This window comes from Callospermophilus lateralis, chromosome 15 (assembly GCF_048772815.1).
Source record: "Callospermophilus lateralis isolate mCalLat2 chromosome 15, mCalLat2.hap1, whole genome shotgun sequence".
NCBI classification, from domain to species: Eukaryota; Metazoa; Chordata; class Mammalia; order Rodentia; family Sciuridae; genus Callospermophilus; species Callospermophilus lateralis.
In genome coordinates this window covers 60,944,253-60,967,831 of record NC_135319.1, presented here as the reverse complement: position 1 = coordinate 60,967,831, position 23,579 = coordinate 60,944,253, and the positions used below count along the sequence as shown (strand labels likewise).

Sequence of the window (23,579 nt, the reverse complement as noted above, 5' to 3'; positions counted from 1 at the left end):
CCTTGTTTGAACGGAGGGGAGGCACTGACATTCCATGTTTGTTTCACAGGACGGCTCCAACCTTCCCATTCTCCCATCTCAAAGGGCACCAAACCTGTACATGGTCCCCCAGGGCATCAGGCCTGTGGTTCAGCTCACTGCTATTGAGGTACGCCACCCTCTAGGTTTTCTTTGATCAAATCAAATGGATGTAGCTACGGAACATGAATCTTTCTTTTAAAGGATGGCATCCTGTGGCACATTTTCTTGCTGTTCTCTAGCTTTCTATACAAATTTTTCCAAAAACTTGAAATATTTCGTCATGGAAATTGAAGGCTTGTTAAGGCAACAGGAAGTCAATTCCAACATTATCGAGGCAATCTAGAGTCTTCATCTATTGAGAGCCAGCAGAGCTTTTCAGGTCAGTTAGAGAATTGGGAAAGCAAAGATGGCCCAGGAGAAGGTGCCTGTGTGTGTGCAGGGTGTGGCAGGCAGAGGCTGCAAGGGAGGCAGAGAGGACGGTGAGAAGGGAGGAACGGGCACTGGTGACATGTTAGACAATTGGGTCAGATACAGACTGATGGCGCTGACCAGGTACCTTGAAGGACAATGGTGGGCCTGTTCTCAAGGCCTCCCCCATCCAGTTATACAGCAGTGACTGAGATTTCCCTTCTCCAGCTGCCTTGCTAGAAGTTCTCAAAGACTGAGGCAGGTAGCTTTAAACAACAGGTATCATTGTTTAAAGCTTATGTGTCAGACACTGTGTTGAGAAGTTTCCACTTGATCCTCGGAGTAGCCCTGTGATAGATGACACCTTCAGCCCTGTGTGTGAACGAGACAGAGGTAAACTTGTCAGCATTCACTTGGCTCAGCTATAGCGCAGCCAGGGCTTGATTCCTACACTCTGAGCCGCTCTGCTTTTTCTATCAGCTCAGGCAGGAGAAGGAAAGGGGCAAAACCACTTTCTCTGCATAAACTTCAAGGCTTTGTAGGTTGACATTGACAATCACATTAGGCAAATCTGTACCGACCAATCTTGAAAACTTTACTAGTGAAGTTAAATCGAATTTTTCCTTTAGAACAATATTTCTTAATATGTTGAGTTTCTTTCTCTTCTCTTTAACTTGCTTTCCCAGATTCTAGCTTGGGGCTTAAGAAATATGAAAAACTACCAGATGGCTTCTGTCACATCCCCCAGTCTTGTTGTGGAGTGTGGAGGGGAAAGGGTAGAGTCTGTAGTGATCAAAAACCTTAAGAAGACACCCAACTTTCCAAGCTCCGTTCTCTTCATGAAAGTGGTACGGTATCCAACGCTGCAACAGTGTGTGTTGAGTAGCTGAATTTTATTGGAAATATGAATATATATCCCCCCACACAGTATATTTATTTCCCAAATTTGACAAACAGAAAACTCCTGCCTTGTGTTCAGCTTGTCGGTGACTTTACCCTCTTATATTCTGTCACTCTGTAGTGATGGTTTCTTAAAGCTTCAAATAACTCCAGGGATATGGAGGCATCTGTGACCAATACTTACTAATTTCTCCAGTAAACCTTCCTTTTATTCAGTTCTCTATTTATTATAGGCCCTTGGTCAGCTCCCCAAAGGTGGAATATTAACCCCCATTGTGCCCCTACAGAGGCACATTGGCCAGAACCCTCTGGATAGGGACTGTCTGTCTGGGGAAGGGGCAGCTGGGGGGGAATCCCTGGGGATGATGGGCCATTTTCTTGACAGCTCATGACTGTGTCCCTGGGACGGTACCTTCTTTATTCCATCGCCGTTGCCTATGGTGATTAGAGGTGGGAAGCATCAGAGACACTTCACAGACCTCTGCCAGAGACCCTGTATTACTTGGAGCAAGAAGAGGTCACCAGGACTTCTGTTTTTAAAGCAGATAACTTTTACAAAATGAAAAATTTTCTTTTTTTACTTTACTGTATAAAAGAGGTTAAATTCCAGGCATCTTCTTAGCTTGAAGGAATGGAAGGCCTAGAACCTTCCATTTCTTGCCCCACCCCAGTCATTTTCCTGCCCACGGTATCTCCAGCACACTGCCCTTGAACACTACAGCCATGTGGCTTAAACTCTCATTTTACAGGTGAAGAAAATGAGGCTTAGGGGAAATGACTTGTCCAATGTGATTGCAAATATCAGGTTGCATCTTCCATATGACAGTGACTGTACCCTAATTTCATCCACTGATGTGGCTCAGTGCTAGGTGAAGGCAGTTGTTAAACTGGCAGGGTGGACATTTTTACCCCTCTTCCCTCACTTTGGAGGCAACAAAGAGCTTAACTAGTGTACACAGGGGAATGGCTAGCAAGCGGCTGGTCAAAGTTTGGACTCAGGTTCTTCCAACTCCAAAGCCCATATCTTTCCCCATAATGCTGCATATGGGGAGCCATGTAGATGCTTGGAGGCCGAATCCCTGGTCATCCCTGGGCCACTGTACTCATTCTTATTCACTCTGCACCCCTCTTCTATCTTCCCCCATCTAGTGTAGTCAACAGAAAAGCCACTCAGTGAACCCCAGCTTCTATTCTTGTGTGGAGTCAGAGATAGAAATTCACCTGAATCACAAGGAGACTCATAGACCAGCCCATGATGGACAACCATCAAGGCCATCAAGGCCCCCAAATTCCAGGAGTGGGCAAGGAAAAGTGAGCACCTCACTTTGGCCTTGAACTTCTAGGGCTAAAAGACTCCTGGCCACCGTTATTTCCCTTGGAAATTTAGTTTTGTCTCAATCATTTCTAAATTCTGCTCAGGACTTGGCTAGTAGTTGACCAAAGTTCTGGGTTCATCAGCCTCATACAAATCCCCTCTCAGGAAGCAGAGTACAGGGTCAGTGGTAAAGAAAGCCAGTTCCACATCCTGTTACCCAAGACAGATAGTGTTATTGTGGGTCAGGTACCATTCTAAGCACTTCATGTATATTAATTCCACTCTACTGTTTATATTGCTGGGCATGGGGTGGAGGGTTTTAGAAAAGTTCCCTGAAGTCCTGCAGTCCATGGTGGCAGAGCCAGCCACTCGTCTAGCACATAACTCACTAAACTACTTACTCTTAGTCCCTCACGCTATGCATAGTGGGCAAAAATAATCTGGGTTGGTCCCTTCAGGGAATTTATTAGCAAAGCTGTTCTTGTTAGGTCTTGCAAAAAGAAATGACACCCATTCTTTTGACCCCCAGTTCTTGCCCAAGGAAGAATTGTACATGCCTCCTCTGGTGATCAAAGTTATTGACCATAGGCAGTTTGGGCGGAAGCCAGTGGTTGGACAGTGCACCATTGACCACTTGGACCGTTTTCGCTGTGACCCTTATGCAGGAAAAGAGGATATTGTGCCACAGCTAAAAGGTAAAATGTGAATCTGTAAATTAGAGTTGGGGGCTTGTCATGCATGGTCTGATTTAATCTACATGAACCTTCTCAAGATGAGTATTCATTGTCTGGATTCTGCAGAGGAGGAAACGATAGAATTTTCGGTGGACTGTGTAACTCTCCCAAGGAAATGCAGCTAGTTAGTGGTGGAGCAAGATTGGAATCCTGGCCTCGATGTGAGGCCCAAGAAGCATCTTGTCCCTAGACAGACATCAGATGTCTTTTGAGGAAGTGTGAAGCACTTCATGAATTTTTTCTTGCCTTTCAAGAAGCAGCCTGTTCAGGGACAACTGTTCCCTCATCAGTGACAAGGATGAAGTAAATTCCTTCAACCTTCCACAAATGATTATTAAAACATTCATCAAATGACATGCATCCACCTAAATTCTGGGAGCCCAAGTAAACCAAGACAGCTGTGTTCTCACAGTGCAGAGTCCAGCAGGGTAGATAGACTAGGAAAGGAGTGATTGCCATCCAGCATTATAAGTATTTTGATGGAGAGATTCAGGGAATCACCTGCTCCATGAGTATTGAGGGAGGAGGAGATTTTTATTTCCAGTTACTTTTCATCTGTTGATCCCACTTTATTAATGCATGACTGAAGTGCTGTGAAGTATTTGAAAGATATCTCATGGTTATCCATAGAGGAAAAGTCTAAGGTTTATCTGATCCTGGGCCATATAATTAATATGTAAATTATAGAGCAGGGCATAATGCCTTAGATTTCCATATTATATGCATGACTGAAGTGCTGTGAAGTATTTGAAAGATATCTCATGGTTATCCATAGAGGAAAAGTCTAAGGTTTATCTGATCCTGGGCCATATAATTAATATGTAAATTATAGAGCAGGGCATAATGCCTTAGATTTCCATATTATATGCTAGTGATATATATTTGCTATTACCTATTCAATAGTTTCTTTCTTTTAGCTTACCATGTGCCTAGGACTGTATTAGAGGATGGGGGTTCAGTCACTTTAGTGCACAAGATCTCAGCTTCATGAGATTAGAAACCAATGAAGAGCTAAAACACCCTACACAGAACAATTCTCTTTCAACTTGCATAAGTTTTTTTTTTTGTTTGTTTGTTTGTTTGTTTTTAAACAGAGCTTCTGAAACTGATCTTCTGTGTGGGTCTAAGCATTCTGTTTCCCTGATTCAAAGAGGTGGAAAAAATCCACAGTCACATTTAAGCAAAACACTACATGGGTTTATCAAAAAATATCCCAAGCAAAACATTTTATGTTGAATTGATGGTGCCTAAAATTGCAACATTTTTCATAACAATGAGGTTTGTTGTAACTGAAGAACTTGTTTCATTTGGGATTCCTCAATGGAGAGAAACAATTTGCATAGTATTTTCCCAAATTTTTGTGACAGGTAGTTCTTTGGTCCAAATATAGGAAATCATTAGAAGGTACAAATGTTGCAGACTTTGGTCCCAGAACACTTACGTGGACCGGTTTTTCTCTACTGGTCAAAGGTTGGTTGGACCCAAAGGAGAGCTCTCCTGGTTAGAGATTAAGGAGGAGTGTGGGCAACACTTCAGAGAGCCCCAGAACAGGGAAATCTGCTACGTTCTTAAAACTGATGATAGGATAAGACTTGAGGAGTGAACTTGCTTGGTCTGATGCTGGGAGCACACTCAATAACCTCTCCCCCAGGCCTCCAGGTTTTGTTTACATGAGGACGATAGAGAAATTAAATGTAAGGAAGAACTTGCGTTCAGTTATGTTCATGCGTCCCTGCCCACGTGACTCTCATGTTCCTTCCGTGTTATTACAGTTGTCTAGACTTGCCGTTGAACTCACCTTGGAAGAGACTGGTTATAAACCTGAGCACAGCAACTGGTGTATCATAGATGCTTAATAAGTTTTAGTCTTCCCTGCCCCCTACATTCCTCTGAACATGTCTCTGACATTTATTGAGCATCTACTCTTCTCCGGGTTCTTTTGAATGGTTAAAATACAAACTTTAGGGTCAAAAGGACCATCCACTTACTACTAATTGTTTAACCTGAAGCAAGTGACCTTCTTTCTCTTAGCTTCAGTTTGTTAGTTGTTAAATCTTTTAAACAGTATTAATGGTAGATATTCTAAAGGATTATTGAGGGATTAAATGAGATCATCTAGGTGAAGTGCTTAGCCCATGCCTGGCACATGGTGAGTACCTAAGAAATGCATCTTCCTTTCCTCCTTTATGCCATATGTCAGCTGCCTGGGTGCCTTAAACAGAAAGTTCTTTTGGCTTGGCAGTGTTTGTTCTATCTGGGTTTTGGCTTTCTGATGAATGTTTGATTGCCTGATGCCTCTTCAATAAAAGGGAGAGGCGCACCTATCACCCCAACCCTGGTCCACGCTGAGCCTCTGGCACCCGCTTTCCACTGAACCAAACCTGGGGAGCTCAGCAGGGGTCCTGATCCCCAAACAAACCCTGAGTCACAAATACCTGAGAAATTATGCAGAAAGTCAGGGCTTGTGCCTTTTCCTCAGAATATTCTGTGAGGACAACTTCAGACCCCAAATATGCAACTGGCCGCCATGTTTTCCCTCCCTCCCCTCCTCTCTCCTCTCCTTTCCTCTCCTCTCTCCCTTCCTGCTCTCATTCCCTCCACTCTCTTCTCCTCTTCTTCTATTATTTTCTTTATTTTATGTGTCCAATGAACAAATCCCTAGAAAAGAAGGCTCCTTAGGATGTAGGTTTCCTTCCTCTCCCTGCTCCCGCATCCTCTGAAGATATGTATGACACACTGTTCTTTTGTGGGTACTTCCTATGTCTAAGGATTATGCTAATTGTGCAAAGTGAAAGAAAAAAATGGGCCATGTAGCCTTCTAGAAAAAGTCTATAGCCATATTACATTTTGGGGAAAGTGATGGATTGTCGAGTTATTTCTATGTTCAGATGTGGTCCTCTCCATTCAGAAAGCCTCATTCAGGAATAAACTCTACCATCCATCCTGTGGCTGTTCAACTTGAACTTGGAGGAGAATGTTCACTGCTGTATTTTTCTAAATATCTCAGATTATGAACCTATTTGCTTGTAGCCTCCCTTATGACTGCACCCCCCTGCCGGGATGTCATTGTTGAAATAGAAGATACCAAACCACTACTGGCTTCTAAGGTAGGCTTCAGAACTGACCCTGGATACTGTCAGTTTTATCTTCCAGATGTCCAAGCATTTGGTGAACTCAATTAAACAACCATGCAGTGATATTAAAATAATAGTCATGGAAACAATTGATTGAGGACTGAGTACAGACAAACATCTGAATCATGCATTCATCCATAGTTTAGATGATGTTGTGTAGACTAGTGGCCCTAGGCCCTCACTAATTAGTCACCCCGCATACTTAGAACATTATTCACACCCAGCCCCCACCCCACCCACCAAGAGGGAGAGACACTCAGACACAGACATCGGTGTATTTTCAAACCTCCTGAGATGATTCGGATACATGCATGCAAGTCTGAGAACCGCTGGTGTGGGACCTTCCAAGTGATGCCATTCTCTGGAAAGACAAGTTTCAGGAGGAATTTAACAGCATCACAACATTCAGAAGAACAGAGATACATGAGGCAAACCAAGTTTTTGTTTTGTTTTTCTCCTTCATGAAGCAGAAATGTCATAAATTTAATGTCCCTATTTGTCAGTATAAAGGACACCCAAGACTTTATGTTCACTGTGGTTTTGAAGCAATGAAACAGTTGGAGATAGTCACTCAGGACCCTATTTTAAAACCATTCCAGCCCCTTCCATAAGAAGGAGAGGAAAGAAAATCTTAACCTAGAAAAAAAGAAAACACCAACTATCTTGCTGTTTCTTTTGGCATTTAAGATAAACTCTCACAGCATGTTTTAATATGCAAACTGGCCAAAAAATGCACATGATTGAGCTTTAATATGTTATGACCATAAACAGTGCCTTTAAAAAATCCACTTCCTTCCCACTATGTTAAACTCACTAGCAGTTGGCCCAAATTACATGTGGTCTCCATAGCCAGCGCCATGGCAGCCGTGCATTTGATTCTACTATCTGGAAATTCTACACAGTCATAAATGAAAATATCACATTCTCCATTCCTCAGGGTAAAATGACGATGTCCACCTTGTAAATAGCCCCAGTCAGTCTCAATAGGACAGTAGTAGCTTTGGGATAAGGAAAGCATAAGATATTTAAGATTCCTTATGTAGATTTTCATAATTACTCCAGAAAAAAAGGCAGTGTCAGATCTTGCTCAATAATCTACTTCCAACTTTACCATCTAACGTTGTCAGTCAATTATTACTGCATGCTTTCTGGGTGCACCGTAGCCCTAAGTACCACCGGGAGCAAAGAAAAGAATACATCAATATTCTAAGTCATTTCTTGACAGTAGTTAACAGATGACTAGGCTACTGTAGCAACCCATCGTGAAAGGTCAGTTTGTAGCATAGCAGGATTGGGAATGGGAGTCGTTCCCACTGCACAATATGTGACTTTAATCAGCTTGCTCTCCTCAAACCTAGTTGAGGTACACTGTGCTGGTAAGAAAGGATTATTAGAATCTCCTCGGAACACCTGAGCCCACCTGTTCATCCAGGTAGACATTGTACATCCCTGTAAAGTCAAATGAGCAGCGTTGAGCTTTTGGAAGAGCCAATGACAAACTTGCTGATGTCCTGCGTGACACGTATATGTAATGTACATATATTACCACTAACTCAATTCAGGCCTTGTATCTGGGTAAAATGAGGGAGTCAGTCACAACTAACCATGCTGTTGCTGGGGGCTGGAGACTGTGTCTTTAGGTGACAGCATCATGTTCTGGATACTCATGGCATCACCCTATGATGTCCATGGGAGCTCTTATCAAGTAAGCTCAGCACTATCATGAGAAATAAGAACCTGGGGCAAACTGCTCCCGTGCTAGCCAGATGACATGGACATGTCTACATGCCATCTCAACAACTGCCTTCCAATTCCAGTGCTTAAGCAGTATGTCAACAGCACTCAGCAAAATGGCTTCTCCAAGGACAGTGCATGTATGTATGATAAGAAAATGCATGAAGCTGTCTGGGACTGTGGGACTTGATCTGAAGACTCTTATTCTTTCGGATTCTTTCTACTGGTAGATTTTGGAGTGAAAGGTGATCTTTAAACACATAAGATTGTTTTAAGACTAAGGGAAGACTCCCCTGTGCCCTTTAATAATAATAACTTGACTCTGATTGTGAGTCCCGTATAGATATAATAAAGTGTTTCCCACCAGTTGCTTCTGTTACTTTTACAACAAACAATGAGCAAGTGGGCACAAATGAGTCCTCCCATACTAATCCTAGATTTTTAAATCATCAACTTGTCTTGAATGACTTTCTTTTAAAAAAAGAAAAAAAGGCACACACTCTTCTTGAAGCAGTTTGGTATAACTGGAAATAAATGTGATTAAACAGACTCAGACAACTGAATTCGGGAACCAATAAGTGTGTAAAAGTAGTTTTGGTAAAGAAACCCCCTCTCTCCAAAATCTCAGTCAGCTGTGATGATTTAACCCTTCATCCTGCTTTGGAATGAATCTAATAGAAAGGATTGACACATCTATCTTTCTCTCTGACACTCTTAGTAATTCTGTTGTGTGGGACAAAACTCAACCTGGACGTACAGAAGGGAAACCTGCGGAGACCTGGTAGTCCTCTCACACAGCACGGTGGGAAGTGCCTATTGCAACAAGTTGTTCTCTCCACATGCTAGACATTAACTTGAAGTGAGGATTTCAGGAAGGGAATCTAGTTAGTATTTCTTCAAACTGCCCCTGAGGGTGAGCTTGGCTAATGTCCCAGAAGGTGCCAAGAAAGAACTCAAGTCCCTACATTCTACTTTTCTCTTCTCACATCTCCTGGATATGCCTCTAGATCAGGGGTGAAATCTCCATGCAAAACTCAAATGGAAAGATTTGGCCAATGAGAAACTTGACATCCTCATATTAGAACAATTCTGACGAATGAGCATTTATTTGGTGCTATAACATAGGTACGGGGGATGGGAACAAGAAAAAGGTACCTACATGATAATATTGCAATCACACACATCTGTGACAGGAGAGTTGTTGAAGGGATGAGAATTAGAATTAGACCAGGTTGGGGACATGCTTCAGGTGCTAAGTGGAATGGAAGGTTTGGGGCAGGAAGATGAGCAGCTGCACAACTCTCTCCTGAGCTGACCATTCTCACAGACTATGAGACTGTCCATCTTCTCTGAAAACACGCAAAAGAGTTACACACAGTAACAAACAAAAGGCTTAGCAGCAGTCGCTCACATGCTGTGCTTTCATCAGAGTGAATGTATATGTATGTGTTCAATGATGAGGACACCTTGATTAGAATAATTTAAAGAATGTCTCAAAATGTTGATAAACATAAAGCATGAGTGAAACATAATTTCTCCTTCTCTCTTTCTCTTTGAACCTAATGTTGGCGGGGTCTTAAACCTAATATCTGTGTGACCTGTTATATGGTTTGCCCTCTTCCTGGCCATACATGTGCATTGCAGCTGACGGAAAAGGTAACTATACATTTTTTTAGGTTTAAGATTCATGTATTTTGGCCTATAATTGTTATACAAATAAATTTTTTCTAAATCCAGGGGGAGGAGGTTGCTGATCCATAAAGGGGAAATAACTCTTTGTAACTGTAACACACACATTAGTGTGTGCCTTCATATATATATATATATATATATATATATATATATATATATATGTATTTATAGTATGTGTATACATGTTAGCATGTAATGTAAGTATATACCTATATATACATATATGTGCATATATATTATATTTATAAACATAAATAAGAAATAGACTTTTGTGAGCTTTGTTCCTCACTCCCAAAACTCAACAGGAGCTAAATCGTAGGTGACACTTGTACTTTTGGCAACATCACTATTTCTGAGACAGATTAAAATAAGCAATGAGTGTCTGGTGGTTTGTTTTTTGCTTTTTTTTTTTTTTTTTTTTTTTTCAGTACTGAGGACTAAATCCAGGGATACTCTATCACTGAACTACACACCTTGCCCCCTTTATTTTATTGCTGAGACAGGCCTCCCTAAGTTGCTAAGGCTATTCTTGAACTTGAGATCCTCTAGCCTCAACCTCCCTAGTAACTGGATCTGTTCTTGTTATAAATCTGAGTGGGAGGGTTTCTGTAGTTTGAAAATATTCTGCAAGTGACTCTTATTGTCCCTTTTGCCTAAACAAGAGCCATCAAAACCAGAGATTCCCTTGGGTTAGCTCAATAGAGCTTGCCCAGGCTGGGGATGTGGCTCAGGTGGTAGCGTGCCTGCCTGGCATGCGTGGGGCACTGGGTTCGATCCTCAACACCACATAAAAAATAAAATAAAGATATTGTGTCCACCTAAAACTAAAAAAATTAATATTTAAAAAAAAATAGTGCCTGCCTAGCATATGATGGGCCTTGGGTCAATACCCAGTCCTGGGGAGGAAAACCCCTGAAATTCTCAGCCCTGACTACACATTAGACACCTGGGGAACTAATGAGAACATTCTGGATGCCCAGGTCTTAGCCCATGTTGATTGAATCAGAATCCACAATGACAGGTTGGGACCTGGTCTAAATGAACCATACTGCCTTTCTACTTGTGTTTCATGCTTAAAATTTTTGAAAGCTCTTCCTCTTAATGATCTTATATGATTTCCAAATCAACTCTCTGAGGTAAATGGAGAGATGGAGGCAGATTGTTATTATCCCACTCAGTGGATGAAGAAATCAATGCTCAGAGATGTTCAACAACTTGTCCAAGCCAGCATGGTGTGTAACAAACGGGTTTGGTTATAACATAAGGATGGAACTTGAATTAGAACCAGTTTTTCCAACACTTAGATTAGTGTACAGTGTGTTACAATACATCACTGGCTAAATGAGTTGGGGAAATGAGAGAGGAAAAACCATACAGTAGAGGTTTTATTTTAATTTATTTGCATATATAAATATCATTGGGTAAAAAAAATAATAGATTTTATAGAGAATGTAAGAAAATCATCTAGTATAGCTGTGGATATTAAAACCAAATACATCCCATTGTCTGGGGTGGTCATTTCTCTAACTTCTAAGCAGAAACATCATGAATGTTTTGTCCGCAGTGTGCATTAACAAAGGTATATAAGCTCACTTTAATGGTGTCAGAAGTACCTCTCTTACCTATTTCATTGTTTTCCTGCATAAATTGGAAATTTCTAGTCATCAGTTTAAAATTTTTTTTTTTCATTTTGACTTATCTTTAGGAGGAAGAAATTGTTGACTGGTGGAGTAAATTTTATGCTTCCTCTGGGGAACATGAAAAATGTGGACAGTATATCCAGAAAGGCTATTCCAAACTCAAGGTATGGACCTATGCTCTTGTGGGTGGAGGACTGAAGATCCATTAAAACTGGCCCCAGGCAGAGCTACGAAGACTAAAGGGTCACCAGGCTGCTGATGGGGAGGGGCCAGGAATACCGCTGGCCTGCCAGAGAGCCCTCTCACAACAGGTGTGGCTTTGCCAAGATTCCAGGGCTTGAGGATAGCTGCTGAGTTAGGGTTGCGTGACTGCCACTTTGGAGCCTGGGGGCATCTGGCAGAGGGTTGGAAATGGGTTGGTACCACACTAATTAGGGGAACAATTATCCATTTTTGACTCAGGGAGACCCAGAAGTCATGGTGCTCTTTGCAGAACGGCATTGGTTGTCAACATGCTTCATTCTGTTTCCTGAATGAGGATGGGTTTTGCTGGCTGAAAAGTTGATTCAGTTACATGTATCCAGCATAAAAATCACAACCATGGGCACGTGTGTCCAGGAGAAAAAACAGCTCTTGAGCTAGGCAGGGTTGGCTCTCTCCGATCCGTCTGTTAACATTCTGAGTTTTCTAATTCTTCATTCAACTTCTCAGCCTCTAATGCACTCAAGTAGAAGCAAATGCTGGAGTAGTTTGAGCAATGTATAGGAGGAAAAGAACTTTAATGAGAAATATATAATCATTAAAATACTTTTCCCCATCAAAGTAGAAAAATCTAAATCTTTTTATGTTATTGTCATAATGGCTTATTGCAGCCTAAGAGTGTTAAAAAAAAAAAATCACTAATTTAGAAAAAGGATCCAACTGGGTTGGGACATCCATCTCACACTCCAGCTCCCTCCCTCCTTCCCTTCCTTTCTTCCTTCTTACCTTCTCTCCCTCTTTCTCATCTTTTCTCCTCTCCTTTTCTATATTTTTTAAAATCAAGATATAATTTGCATGCAATAAAGTCATTCATTCAACAAGTTTTGATTGTACACACCTATGTAAACCACCGCCCAAAAAAAGACAAAGAACATTTCCATCACCATAGAACACTCCCTTGTACCCCTTTCCAGCCAACTCCCCGCAACCTTCACTCTTTTTGGAGGCAACCGACCTGATTTCTATCACCAAAGATTGTTTTTGCTTGTCTTTATACTTTATACAAATGGAGTCACACAGTGTTCATCCTCTGTGTATCTGGCTTCTTTTTTAATATTTTAAAATTTTTTAGGAATAGATGGACATAATATCTTTATTTTGTTTATTTTTATGTGGTGCTGAGGTTTGAACCCAGTGCCTCACATGTGAGGGGCAAGCGCTCTGCCACTGAGCCACAACCCTGGGTGTCTGGCTTCTTTAGTCCCATGTGTTACTTTTGAGACTGACCATATTGTTATCTCAGTAGTTTGTCCTTCTTATTGCCGAGTAGTATCCTTGCTGTAGATACACCACATCGTGGATGATTTGGACAGGTTTTCATTTCCTTTTGGTTAATACTTAGGAATGTAGTTTGGGGGATCCTACCATAGGTAAATATTTAACTCCATCAAAAACTGTCAGACATTTTCCAAAGGGGTTGTATCATTCTACACCCAAAGCAGCCACAAGAGAGTTCGGGTTGCTCTACCCATACCCACGTGACCCTTTGGTATGGTGGGTCCTTTTGGGTTTAGGTTCTATCTGTATTGTAATAAGAAATGAAGAATCTCTTGATGGTTTTCAGATATATGATTGCGAACTGGAGGAAGTAGCAGACTTCGAGGGCCTGACTGACTTCTCAGATACTTTCAAGTTGTACCGAGGCAAATCAGAGGAGAATGAAGATCCTTCCGTGGTAGGAGAGTTTAAGGTGGGTGAAAAGCGTGCTTTCACTCTGGCTTACAACCCACCTTTATTTTCTTCATGAACCCAGAATAGAGGACACCCAACCTCTGGGCAGCGTCATGTTCTCTGACCTATGAAGGAAGAGAAACTGCTAAGGAGGGAAAGGCACTGGGGAGAGCCAGATTGGCCAAAGCCATGCTGACTGCCCGCTTCTTTCTGCCTGCTCTTGCCAGCCAGTCTTGAATCCTACCGATGCAAACCTTCTCAAGACTTGATTCCTCCTCCCCATTCCACTGCTTTTCAGGCTTTTAGCAGGTCCATTATGACCATCTCCCACTTGACTGTCCTTTCTCCTATGAGTCCATCCTCCTTGCAACCAAATCTGCTTCTGCCTCTTGATGGCTTAAAGACATCATTTGGGTTTCCACAAGATCAAGTCTCAACTCCTTCCAAAGGCAGAGCTGGCCTTTCATAAGTGACGTGTCTCCCCTCCACACCTCCCTCATGGCCCTACCCTCCTGCTCAGAGAACCTCTCCCAAGCCCCAAACACACCTTGTGTCTCACAGCTCAGAGCCTTGGGACAGGCTCTTCTTCCTTCCCTGGATGCCTTCCTTCCCTCTTTGTGGTCTGACAAAGTCCTACTCTTGCTCTAAGCACCAGCTCAAATGTCATACTCTTTGTCAACAGTTTCCTGATTGCCTCAGGCGCTGTGACTCACTCCTGCTCTGGGCTCCCAAAGGTCTGGGTTCCCTTCGCAGTGAAAGCACCTTTCACATTGTGTTGGGCTTTATGGCTGCCTCTCCCTCAACCACACTTGGCAAAGCCATGGCAGGGATGCTGCCTCTTCCTAATCCTTTGCCAATAGCAGACATGGCTGATGGATCAGGGGATTATACCCTACACACGATCTCAAATCCTTCTTCTTACAGCCTCCCACCTAGCAGTCAAGAGGGCATGAGAATCCGGCAAAGCTAACAACCCTGTGCCATCTGCACTCCTTGAGTTTTGGGTCCTCGACATCTAGCACGTAGTAGGTGCTTCCTTTATGCCATTTGCCTTAATAAAGAGATATAGAACTTAGGCCCTCATATTCCAATTCCAGCTTCAGTAATTTCCCCTGTACTTGAGCTGGTTTCAGGATAAGAGAGGTGACCTCTCCCGCTGTCCTCTCCTGCTGGTCTGCTGGTGCATTTACTCAAAAAGCATTTGTGTCCCTACTAGATGCATATCCCCAAGTTAGACCCAAGATGGCCAGAACCTAATGTCTCCACCTTAAGTAGCTCCCAGTGTAGTGGAGGATGTAAACAACAGATAGAACATTTCATCATGGGGTCAGTGCAGTGACAGGCCTAGCACAAGGTTAGAGGTGAGCACAGGAGAGGCACACCCACCCCTGGGCAGTCCAGGAGGTGTCCTGGAAGAAGTGATCCTTTTAGCTGAGACCTGAAGGCTGAACAGGAGACTCCTAAGAGTGTCCCTAGGTGTACAGGGGTGAAGGGAGAGAAGGGAAAACACCCTTTGTACTTCATTGAGTTTTTTCCTCTCTCTGTGTGTAGCTTTTCATTTCTTCTTGCCACCACCACCCCTACAACGACCAGAGTCACCTCCACCCGCTGCCCAGGTTATTGCTTGCTCTTCCTGCTCAGTCCTGCCCTCTCTTTTCCCCTGCGATCCCTCAATGACTTGATAATCATTTGACTTTCCCTACAAGAAACACACAAAGAGCCATGTTTTTTTTTTTTTTTCTTTCGCAAAGACAGCCTCTCCCTCCCCTAATCCCACTACCCTGGCAAGCTATCCCCCCAAGTGCCCTGGGGAGCAGGGCACATCTCAGGAGCCCTCTACCCGGGTTGCCCAGGGCCCTGTGAGTCAAGCCTGCGTCTTTTTCCTAGGGCTCCTTTCGAATCTACCCGCTGTCCGATGACCCCAGCGTGCCAGCCCCTCCCCGGCAGTTTCGGGAATTACCTGACAGTGTGGCTCAGGAATGCACGGTTCGGATTTACATTGTTCGGGGCTTAGAGCTCCAGCCCCAGGACAACAATGGCCTGGTAAGAGTTTGGGTGTGGGGCCTTCTCCTGTAGCAAGATAATTACAGTCATCAGCCACAATAATTGTCACGTTCTTTCTTTCTGGGCGTCTGTTATCTTACTAGGGGAAAGATACTCTATCAAAACAATGTATTCAGGAGGATTGTCCCCATGGGGATTTACCTAAGACTTGCAGGGGCTTAAGGCCCTCTGGTTCATCCTTCTCATTTTACAGATGTGACCTGGGACACATTTGCTCCAGTCACAGGGCCAGCAGGGGCAGAGTCAGGACCCCACCCCCACCCCACATGGCTGCTCTGCAGGCCCGCTGGCTGCCTGCCACCCAAAGGGGAACGTTGCTCAGGGCTCCTCCCAAGCTCATGAGTGCCACAGAGGCTACCCTGTCATCAGTTCGGAGAGGGTGTGGAAACAAGCTCAGTCTATCCCAGAAATTGACTTCCACTTGCACCCGATGTACATGACATAACATCTCTTCTGTCTTGTCCCCGCAGTGTGACCCTTACATAAAAATAACACTGGGTAAAAAAGTAATTGAAGACCGTGACCACTACATTCCCAACACTCTCAACCCCGTTTTTGGCAGGTAATGTACATTTTTAAACATTTTTTTTTGTCATTCATTCATTACTTTATGGAATATGCCCTGAGAATGTAATGTGTGCTTATCCCTGGGCTAGGCCCTAAAACTGTGGTGATGAATTCAATATTCTAGTTGGGGAAGAAGTCAATAAATAGGTAAATGCACAAATGAAAGGATTTCATGAAATTGGAAAGTGCCTTGAGGAAAGTCAGTCAGGAGACTCGCTTCCCTGAGGAGAGATTTGCTTTGAGAACTTGGGAGATGGAGGGACAGGGACCATGAAAGGCCCAGGAGTTGGATAAGCTTGTGCATTCTGCACCAGAAGAGCTTTAGCTGTAGTGAAATTCTAGTCTCTCTTCCGGAATCCAGTTTGAGCTCTCTGTTTTGGTCCCACCAATTCGATCCAGAGACTGTATTATTGATTCTGTCATCCAAATCGAGGAGGATGCAAAAAGTTATAGTGTTAAAACGTCCTGCTCCATTTGTCTTCTGTTTCCAATGTTTCTTGAAATAGCATTATTTTCTTCCTGGTTACAACCTAGGGCTTGTTTCTGAACTTTGCATTTATTTCATGGGAACCATCTCAAATGATCGATATGAAGTCATCTCTATGTAGGACCAACAGTTCTCAGCTACAAATGGCTCCACATTTAATAACAGCTGATATTGACTGAGCATACAGTGTCCAGGGCTCATGCAAAGCCACTCAATTAAAACATCTCAAAAGTCTCACACTCTGAGGTGCTGCTTTTATCCCTGTTTCACAACAGAGGCAACTGAGGCTGGAGGGGATCTGTGCATACCATACCCAGCTGCTAAGGGCAGAGGCAGAATTCAGGCCCAGGTCATATCACCCCAGCACCAGAGCTGCTTCATCTGGTCCATGGCCTTGAACTCTGTTGCTGCCACCATCTGATTTTTAACCAGGTCAAACTTATTAATGGGGCAGGGCAGGTTCACAGCAGGTTAGCAGCCCAGCTTCACAGGTGAGGAAAGCGGTCCATCCCAGAGCCCGGGTGTAGGTGGAATTCCTGACTCCAAGCCCCAGGCCTTTCCAGCACCCTTGGCAGTGCTTTACATTCGTGGCAAAGTCATCACTTGTAGAAAAATGTTCTTTGTTCAAATATTTGTGAAAACAGTGTTATTTGTACAGAACCTTGCTGAGTGGAAGACTACTCAGTCTTTGTCTTGTGTCCTGTATTTGTTGGTTTGTGCCCTTATGCATTCTCTCTCCCATGCACATATGCATGCACACACTCACACGCACACACACACACACACACACACACACACACACACACACCCTGGGGCCACATGCTGGAGCCAGGGAGTGGAAGTAATCCTCTGGCATGGCAATGTGATCGTTTTCCTTTTCTTCCTCTGATCCAACCCCAAGGTCTAGACAGGAAAAGGCACGCAGAGCAGGAAGGAGGGTCGGGGAAGTGGGGAAAGCCAGCTTTAAAGAGAGAAAGGCGGCCCTGTCTGGTGGCTAGTCTCAGAGGAGCCAAACATAAGCTTAATTAAGTGGCAGGAAAAGTCTTGCTCAGAGTCACCCTGGGAGGAAGTGATGCTGTCAGGGTCTGTGGCCAATGGCTCTCTGGCGGTGCGCAGACTTCCCCTCATCCAGCAGGGTGGAGCCAAGGAGACGCTGGCTTTGCAGTCCCTCAGGTGGCTCTGGTCCATGGCCTTGGACTTAGGAGGTAGCTTTTTTCTTAGCAGAGACTCTTGAGGACTCTAGACAGGAAATCAGGAAGGAGTAACCTTTCCTACATGCTCGCCCATCGTTCCCCATATTCCTCTCAAACCATGTCATTCTCCAGAATATGTTCAACAGAATATCAGTGTTTTTGGTAAGATATTGATTGATGTTCCAAGGGGTGGGGGAAGTATTCCTTAGTCAAATCAAGACACCTGGGTTAAACATATAATAATTACAGGGGTTTTTTTAGAGCCTATAGTCCAAAATAAGTGGTTCTCAACCTCATTTGATCAAACAATTTTATTTTCTCAAAGGACACATATGACCTATTCTTTGGATTCCAGGATTGAAAATGTGATCCTATGGGGCATCAGTGAGTATGATGCTTCCTACCCCTTTCTCCTGTGGTTATCTGCCTCAGGCAGGCCTCAGGGTAGCTACCACAGCCTAGAGAAGTCACTCAGATTTCCCTAGGAACCATTCCGGAAGTTTTTCCAAAGCCACATTCACATACACCCTTCTGCTTAGATGGATTAATATCTCTGGCTCTTTGGGCAGGAACCAGTCCACACATCAGTGTGCATGCCACACGGGACAGGAAATACAGGGGTAGAGGGGCCTTGCACAGTCTTTCCTTCACAAAACGTATTGATCACTGTCTATGAACGTAGTAACTCCATGGACAGTGCAAATACAGAGGCCAAACCCTGCCCGTTTGGAGCAGATGTGCCCAAATTAGCGTTCTCTGGATCATGTTGCTCACTTGCCACAAAAAGAACTGCTGGTCAGTTCTGTATCTCAGAACTGTCTGCATTTTATAGAAAAAAATCTTGAAATTCCAGAATTTAAAACAGAACCAGGGGGTGTATCACACTGTATTGATGGAATTACACTCACACCCCTCCCCCACCTCTGTGCTCTCATAAGGTGGATCCACTGTGATCCATGGGGAAGGGATCGCTGTTGAAGCAGAGGAAGGAACAGAGTAGGGGCACAGATAAAGGGCTGCAAGTCAGTGTTCTGGTGCCATACTCCTTTCCCTGCTGGGAGAGACACTCAGGTGCCCTGGTAAATAGAAATGAGATAATAGTGAAGTTAATGATATTATGATACTTTATCATTATTAAGTAGGTTATAATCCTGCCAAATGCTTTCTAAACATTTTTTCACTTGACCCTCTTAATAATGTAGATGGTGTGTATTCTCATCATTTTATAGGAGAAAAAAAATGAATGCAGAGAGATTAAGTAGGTGGCCTGGAATCCCACAGCTAGCAAGCAGGAGCTGGGATTGGGAGATAGGCACTTCAGCTCATGCTCTTTTCCTGAGCAAGCATGTGTTCTCTTGTTTATTACTGTCACTTACTACCTGTCAAGTCTCCTCACCCATCCTAGTTGTCCTGGTCTGTTGTTCTCCAGCAGCCATAATGGCTGCCTGGGAATTCTTTGCATGGAGTCCTGGTAAGTTGCCCAGATGGGCTGTGGCGATTGTAACCCTACATTTCTTTATTTAGAATGTATGAACTGAATTGCTACTTACCTCAAGACAAAGACCTGAAAATTTCTGTCTATGATTATGACACCTTTACTCGTGATGAAAAAGTAGGAGAAACCATCATCGATCTGGAGAACCGCTTCCTGTCCCGGTTCGGGTCCCACTGTGGCATCCCGGAGCAGTACTGTGTGTAAGTGACTCTGTGGAGGCTTTGCCTCTCCACCTCGGTGCCTTTCTTCACTGGGCCACTGCCCCTTTCAGTAAGTGACATGCCAGTTCTAATGATAAGCTTACTTTAGGGAGAATCAAGGCTACCACGTTTCCCAATTCACATTGTAGTCTGTGTAAGTTGGTGGCCCTGGAGAAGGGCAGTGCCCTTTGGGAGCAGAAGTGGCAGTGCTCAGAGAACCAGTTCCCCCTGCCTCTCTCTGAGCCCCCTCTTGGCTCTCAGGGACTGAGGCTGGCAATGTTTGAAGGCAGGAAGGAGTTCTCTGCCCTGTGGAAACAAGGATTCGCTGTCCTCCCTCCCCCAACTTGATCAGTTCTGTGATGTCTCTCTTCCCCTGATTGCTACCCTTTGTCTTTCTAAGTACCTACAAAATGTGGAATCTCTAGTTTATGAATAATCTCAAACTCCCCATTTCTGTAGTGGAGGAATCTGAGAACAAAAAATAATGATGATGAGTAAATAATAATGATGGATTTGGTTGAAGCCAAAATAGCATGTGGATTTTAGGCTTCGAAATAGATTTCTAGGCAAAAGTCAAAGTGTATAGCACATTCCCTGCTCTCATTATGCCTAGTGCTTAGAAGCACATGGGTACAGTACATGCAGATGAGAAAACCTTGGGGCCCTGCACTAACTCCGGGCATATGATGTTATTTGCAGTTCTGGAGTAAATACTTGGCGAGATCAATTGAGACCAACACAGTTGCTTCAAAATGTAGCCAGATTCAAAGGCTTCCCACCACCCATCCTTTCTGAAGATGGAAGCAGAATTAGATATGGAGGGAAAGAATACAGCTTGGATGAATTTGGTGAGTGCAGAGCTGCGGTTTGTAAGCAAACTCTAATAACCTATTTCTGTTGCTGGGTTTGGGGAAGGGAGATGGACAGAGCCAGAACCCAGATTGTACTTTATGAGACCTGCACACATGACTCTAACAAAAGCCACATTATAGTCGAGTTTTGCTGTCTTGTCAAGCACCAGCATGGACACTCTCCTGTCTGCCTTATGTTTCACTTGCCCTTTTCAGGTCACAGCCATTTGAGCTTTGAACACCAAGTTCTGGTAATTAACTAATTTCTATGTAATACATAATTCATTCAAATATGCTCAGATGACAGGCCAAGAATTTCTCTTCTATGTTTATTCCATCATTTATTCCATCCCTTCTCTAAGATGCCTCATGGATGTGGGAGATGGTTCAAGAGCCAGCTAAGTTCCGTATGGCTCATGTCCAAGTTTGGGGTCTTTCTCTTTGTCATGCGATAATTTGTAACACAACCAAACCATCCTGACATATAATCAACTAGTCACACCATGACCAAGACTGAAATTAAGTTCCATAGAGCATAAGAGCTATGGTATGCTTCCATGTTTTGTAGGGGGAAGGACTTCCACATGGGGTCCTGGTGGGGCCAGCCTTGAGGGTGCACGGGAAAGGTGAGCACAGATGCATAGGCGTAAAAGGAATTCCTATTCCTCAGCTTGATTCTTGACACTGTAAGAAACTAGGTTTTGTCTTTCCATTTTGAAAAGGACTTAGTCAAGTGCAAAGATGATTAGATGTTTAAGAAATGTTGGTGCTGCAAACACTATTGAGAATAAAATGGGAAACATCATGGTCTGGTGGTTAAGGTTACCTCCAAATAATCAAATAGCTATCCCCCCACCCCCAAAAGTTCTATCAATCATTGGGATTGTTTACAGAGTAAATAACCCCCCAAAAAACTTAACAACTGAAAACAACCATTTTTGTTTTGCTCAGTTGTGTGGGTCAGGAACTGCTCAGTTGAGCAATTCTTCTTTGAAGTCTGTCATGGGGCTGCATTCCTCTGAAAGCTCAGCTGATGGGGACTGGCCAAGATGGCTCACACACATGGCTAGCAGAGGATGCTGGCTCTCCCTGAACTTACAACCATAGCACCTAAACGGGCCTTTCCAACTGGGCAGTCTCTGGTTCTCAGACTCCTTACCTGATGGATGGGTTCTTCCAAAGTGAGTGTCTCAAAAGAATCAGGCAGGAGCTTCATGGTCTTTTATGCCTTACAAGTCACACAATATCCTTTTCCCATATATTAGTGTTTCAATATGTCTTTCAAAAGGTAAGTATACAGAACTCACCTCTGGCTGGGAAACTTGTCCAAGAATTTAAGGCCATGTTTTTAGAATGCTACAGTAATGCTAGAAGCACTAACAATTGAACTCCAAAATTTCAAGGGCTTAACACATTAGAAGTTTATTTCTCACTAATTCAAACAAAGCATTTCCACAGGTGGATGGCCTCCCAAACAGTATTTCATGGACTCAGGGTCTTTCCATTTTATAGCTCTGCCATTCTTCAGCAAAGGCATCTAAAGTGGCTGTCCCCCTCCATATCCAAAATAGAAAGGCATACAGAAGATCCTACATGACAGATATTTATGGGCCAGGTCCAGAGGTGATATACACATCACTTCCACCCACGTTACATTCTAGTTGAATTTGATTGTGTGGCCACATCTGACCGCAAGAGGGGCTGGGAACCTGGCTATCAGCCTGTGCTGCAAAAGTAAATACAGACTGCTCTTGCCATCCTGGGTGTGTTTTGGTCCCTTTGTCCCTTGAGAGTCGAGTGTGTGAGTGTGAGCAAGTTGAGTGTGAGCCTGGGAGAGGCAGAGTCTCTGGTGAAGAGCTTTCTCTATCCACTATTCCTGCAAGTCAAAGTTGACACGTTGGCAATGTGTGTCCATTGTTGCAAAGTCTGGGGTGAAGTGCTGTGAGAAGCTCAGGTCATTCTTGCTAACTGTCCCAAATACCTATCTCTGTTTCAATGCCACTTTCCATTCCAGAAGTCAACAAAATCCTGCACCAGCACCTTGGGGCCCCTGAAGAGCGCCTTGCCCTTCACATCCTCAGGACTCAGGGGCTGGTCCCAGAGCACGTGGAAACAAGGACTTTGCACAGCACCTTCCAACCCAACATTTCCCAGGTGAAGGAGAAGCCTCAGCATCCTAATGCAATGGCTAACACAGATTTACCTCTTGTATCATGATTGAATACTTGTAGATACACGAGAAGTAGAAATGACAGTCAAATTAATTTCATCCCAAAGGGGAATGTATTGTACAAATCTTCAGGGAACTCACTAAATGTTAATGGAGATTGTCTGTGACTCAGAACAAACTTGATCCGGACTCTCCCTCTTGTCCCTGTTTCTCTGAATCTATTTAATCTCCCTTCTTGCTGTGGTGACCTTCCTGTGAGTTTAAATATTACAGATAGTTCCTGAGTATTTTTGTGCTGTAGCCTCATCTGGTTCCAAATGTATAGGGACTGGCTGTCCCAACCTGGCCAAATTGTCCACCAAAGGACCACTCAGCTGTAGCCAGGAGAGCAGGTTCTGAGAAAATGACTGAGCTACATCAGGCCTGGGGAGAAGTTACCATTTGAGACTAAAGAGTCAGGGAATGTCAGCTCCCCTTCCCCAGAAAAGAAAGAGTCAGGGAAGCAGTCCCATAAGACACCAGATGGCAGGTCACAGGGACTATGTGCATGGTGATGGGGGCAAGTCAGCTCCCAGAAGATGAGGAGCACTTTCCAGAGACGCAAAGCAAAGCCTGAACAATGCCAAAATAATCTAAGTGGAAATGTTTCATAATGAACATTTCTAGGCCATTTCTGCAGATATTTGGATTCAGTGAGTCTGGGTTAAGGCCAGGAATCTGAATTTTCACAAGTTCCATGATAGATTCTGATGCAGGTGGCTAGGAGATCCCATTACAAGAAATGTCAATCTACTGGATGCACATACTGTTAAACCTACTGCAGGACCAGGGACAAGATCATCACTGAGGTGTGGGCACAATTGGCTGGATTTACTAGGTCATTTTGTCACTTGCCTCTTGCTTTCATTTTGTGCCACATTTTCATTTTTTTCCATTTCTTATTCTTTTTCCTTCCACCAAAGAACCTATTCTTCTTCCTCTCTCCCCTCCTCCCCCTCACTTGTATAGTCTCAAGAAAATGACAAAGTGAAGGTGGAACGAC

At 43.6% G+C, this 23,579-nt stretch overlaps 1 protein-coding gene across 2 annotated transcripts in view; it reads left to right on the top strand.

Moving 5' to 3' along the window:
• Myof (myoferlin) overlaps positions 1-23,579 on the top strand; it is a 156,330-nt gene that overhangs the window by 110,766 nt on the left and 21,985 nt on the right. For both annotated transcript variants that reach the window (XM_076835349.1, XM_076835348.1), the window contains 12 exons: positions 50-148; positions 1,116-1,277; positions 3,174-3,339; positions 6,409-6,485; positions 9,891-9,902; positions 11,644-11,742; positions 13,404-13,529; positions 15,398-15,553; positions 16,045-16,136; positions 19,346-19,516; positions 20,216-20,364; positions 22,382-22,521. In XM_076835349.1, coding sequence (XP_076691464.1) covers positions 50-148; positions 1,116-1,277; positions 3,174-3,339; positions 6,409-6,485; positions 9,891-9,902; positions 11,644-11,742; positions 13,404-13,529; positions 15,398-15,553; positions 16,045-16,136; positions 19,346-19,516; positions 20,216-20,364; positions 22,382-22,521 — 1,449 coding nt within the window. The remainder of the gene's footprint in view (positions 1-49; positions 149-1,115; positions 1,278-3,173; positions 3,340-6,408; positions 6,486-9,890; positions 9,903-11,643; positions 11,743-13,403; positions 13,530-15,397; positions 15,554-16,044; positions 16,137-19,345; positions 19,517-20,215; positions 20,365-22,381; positions 22,522-23,579) is intronic.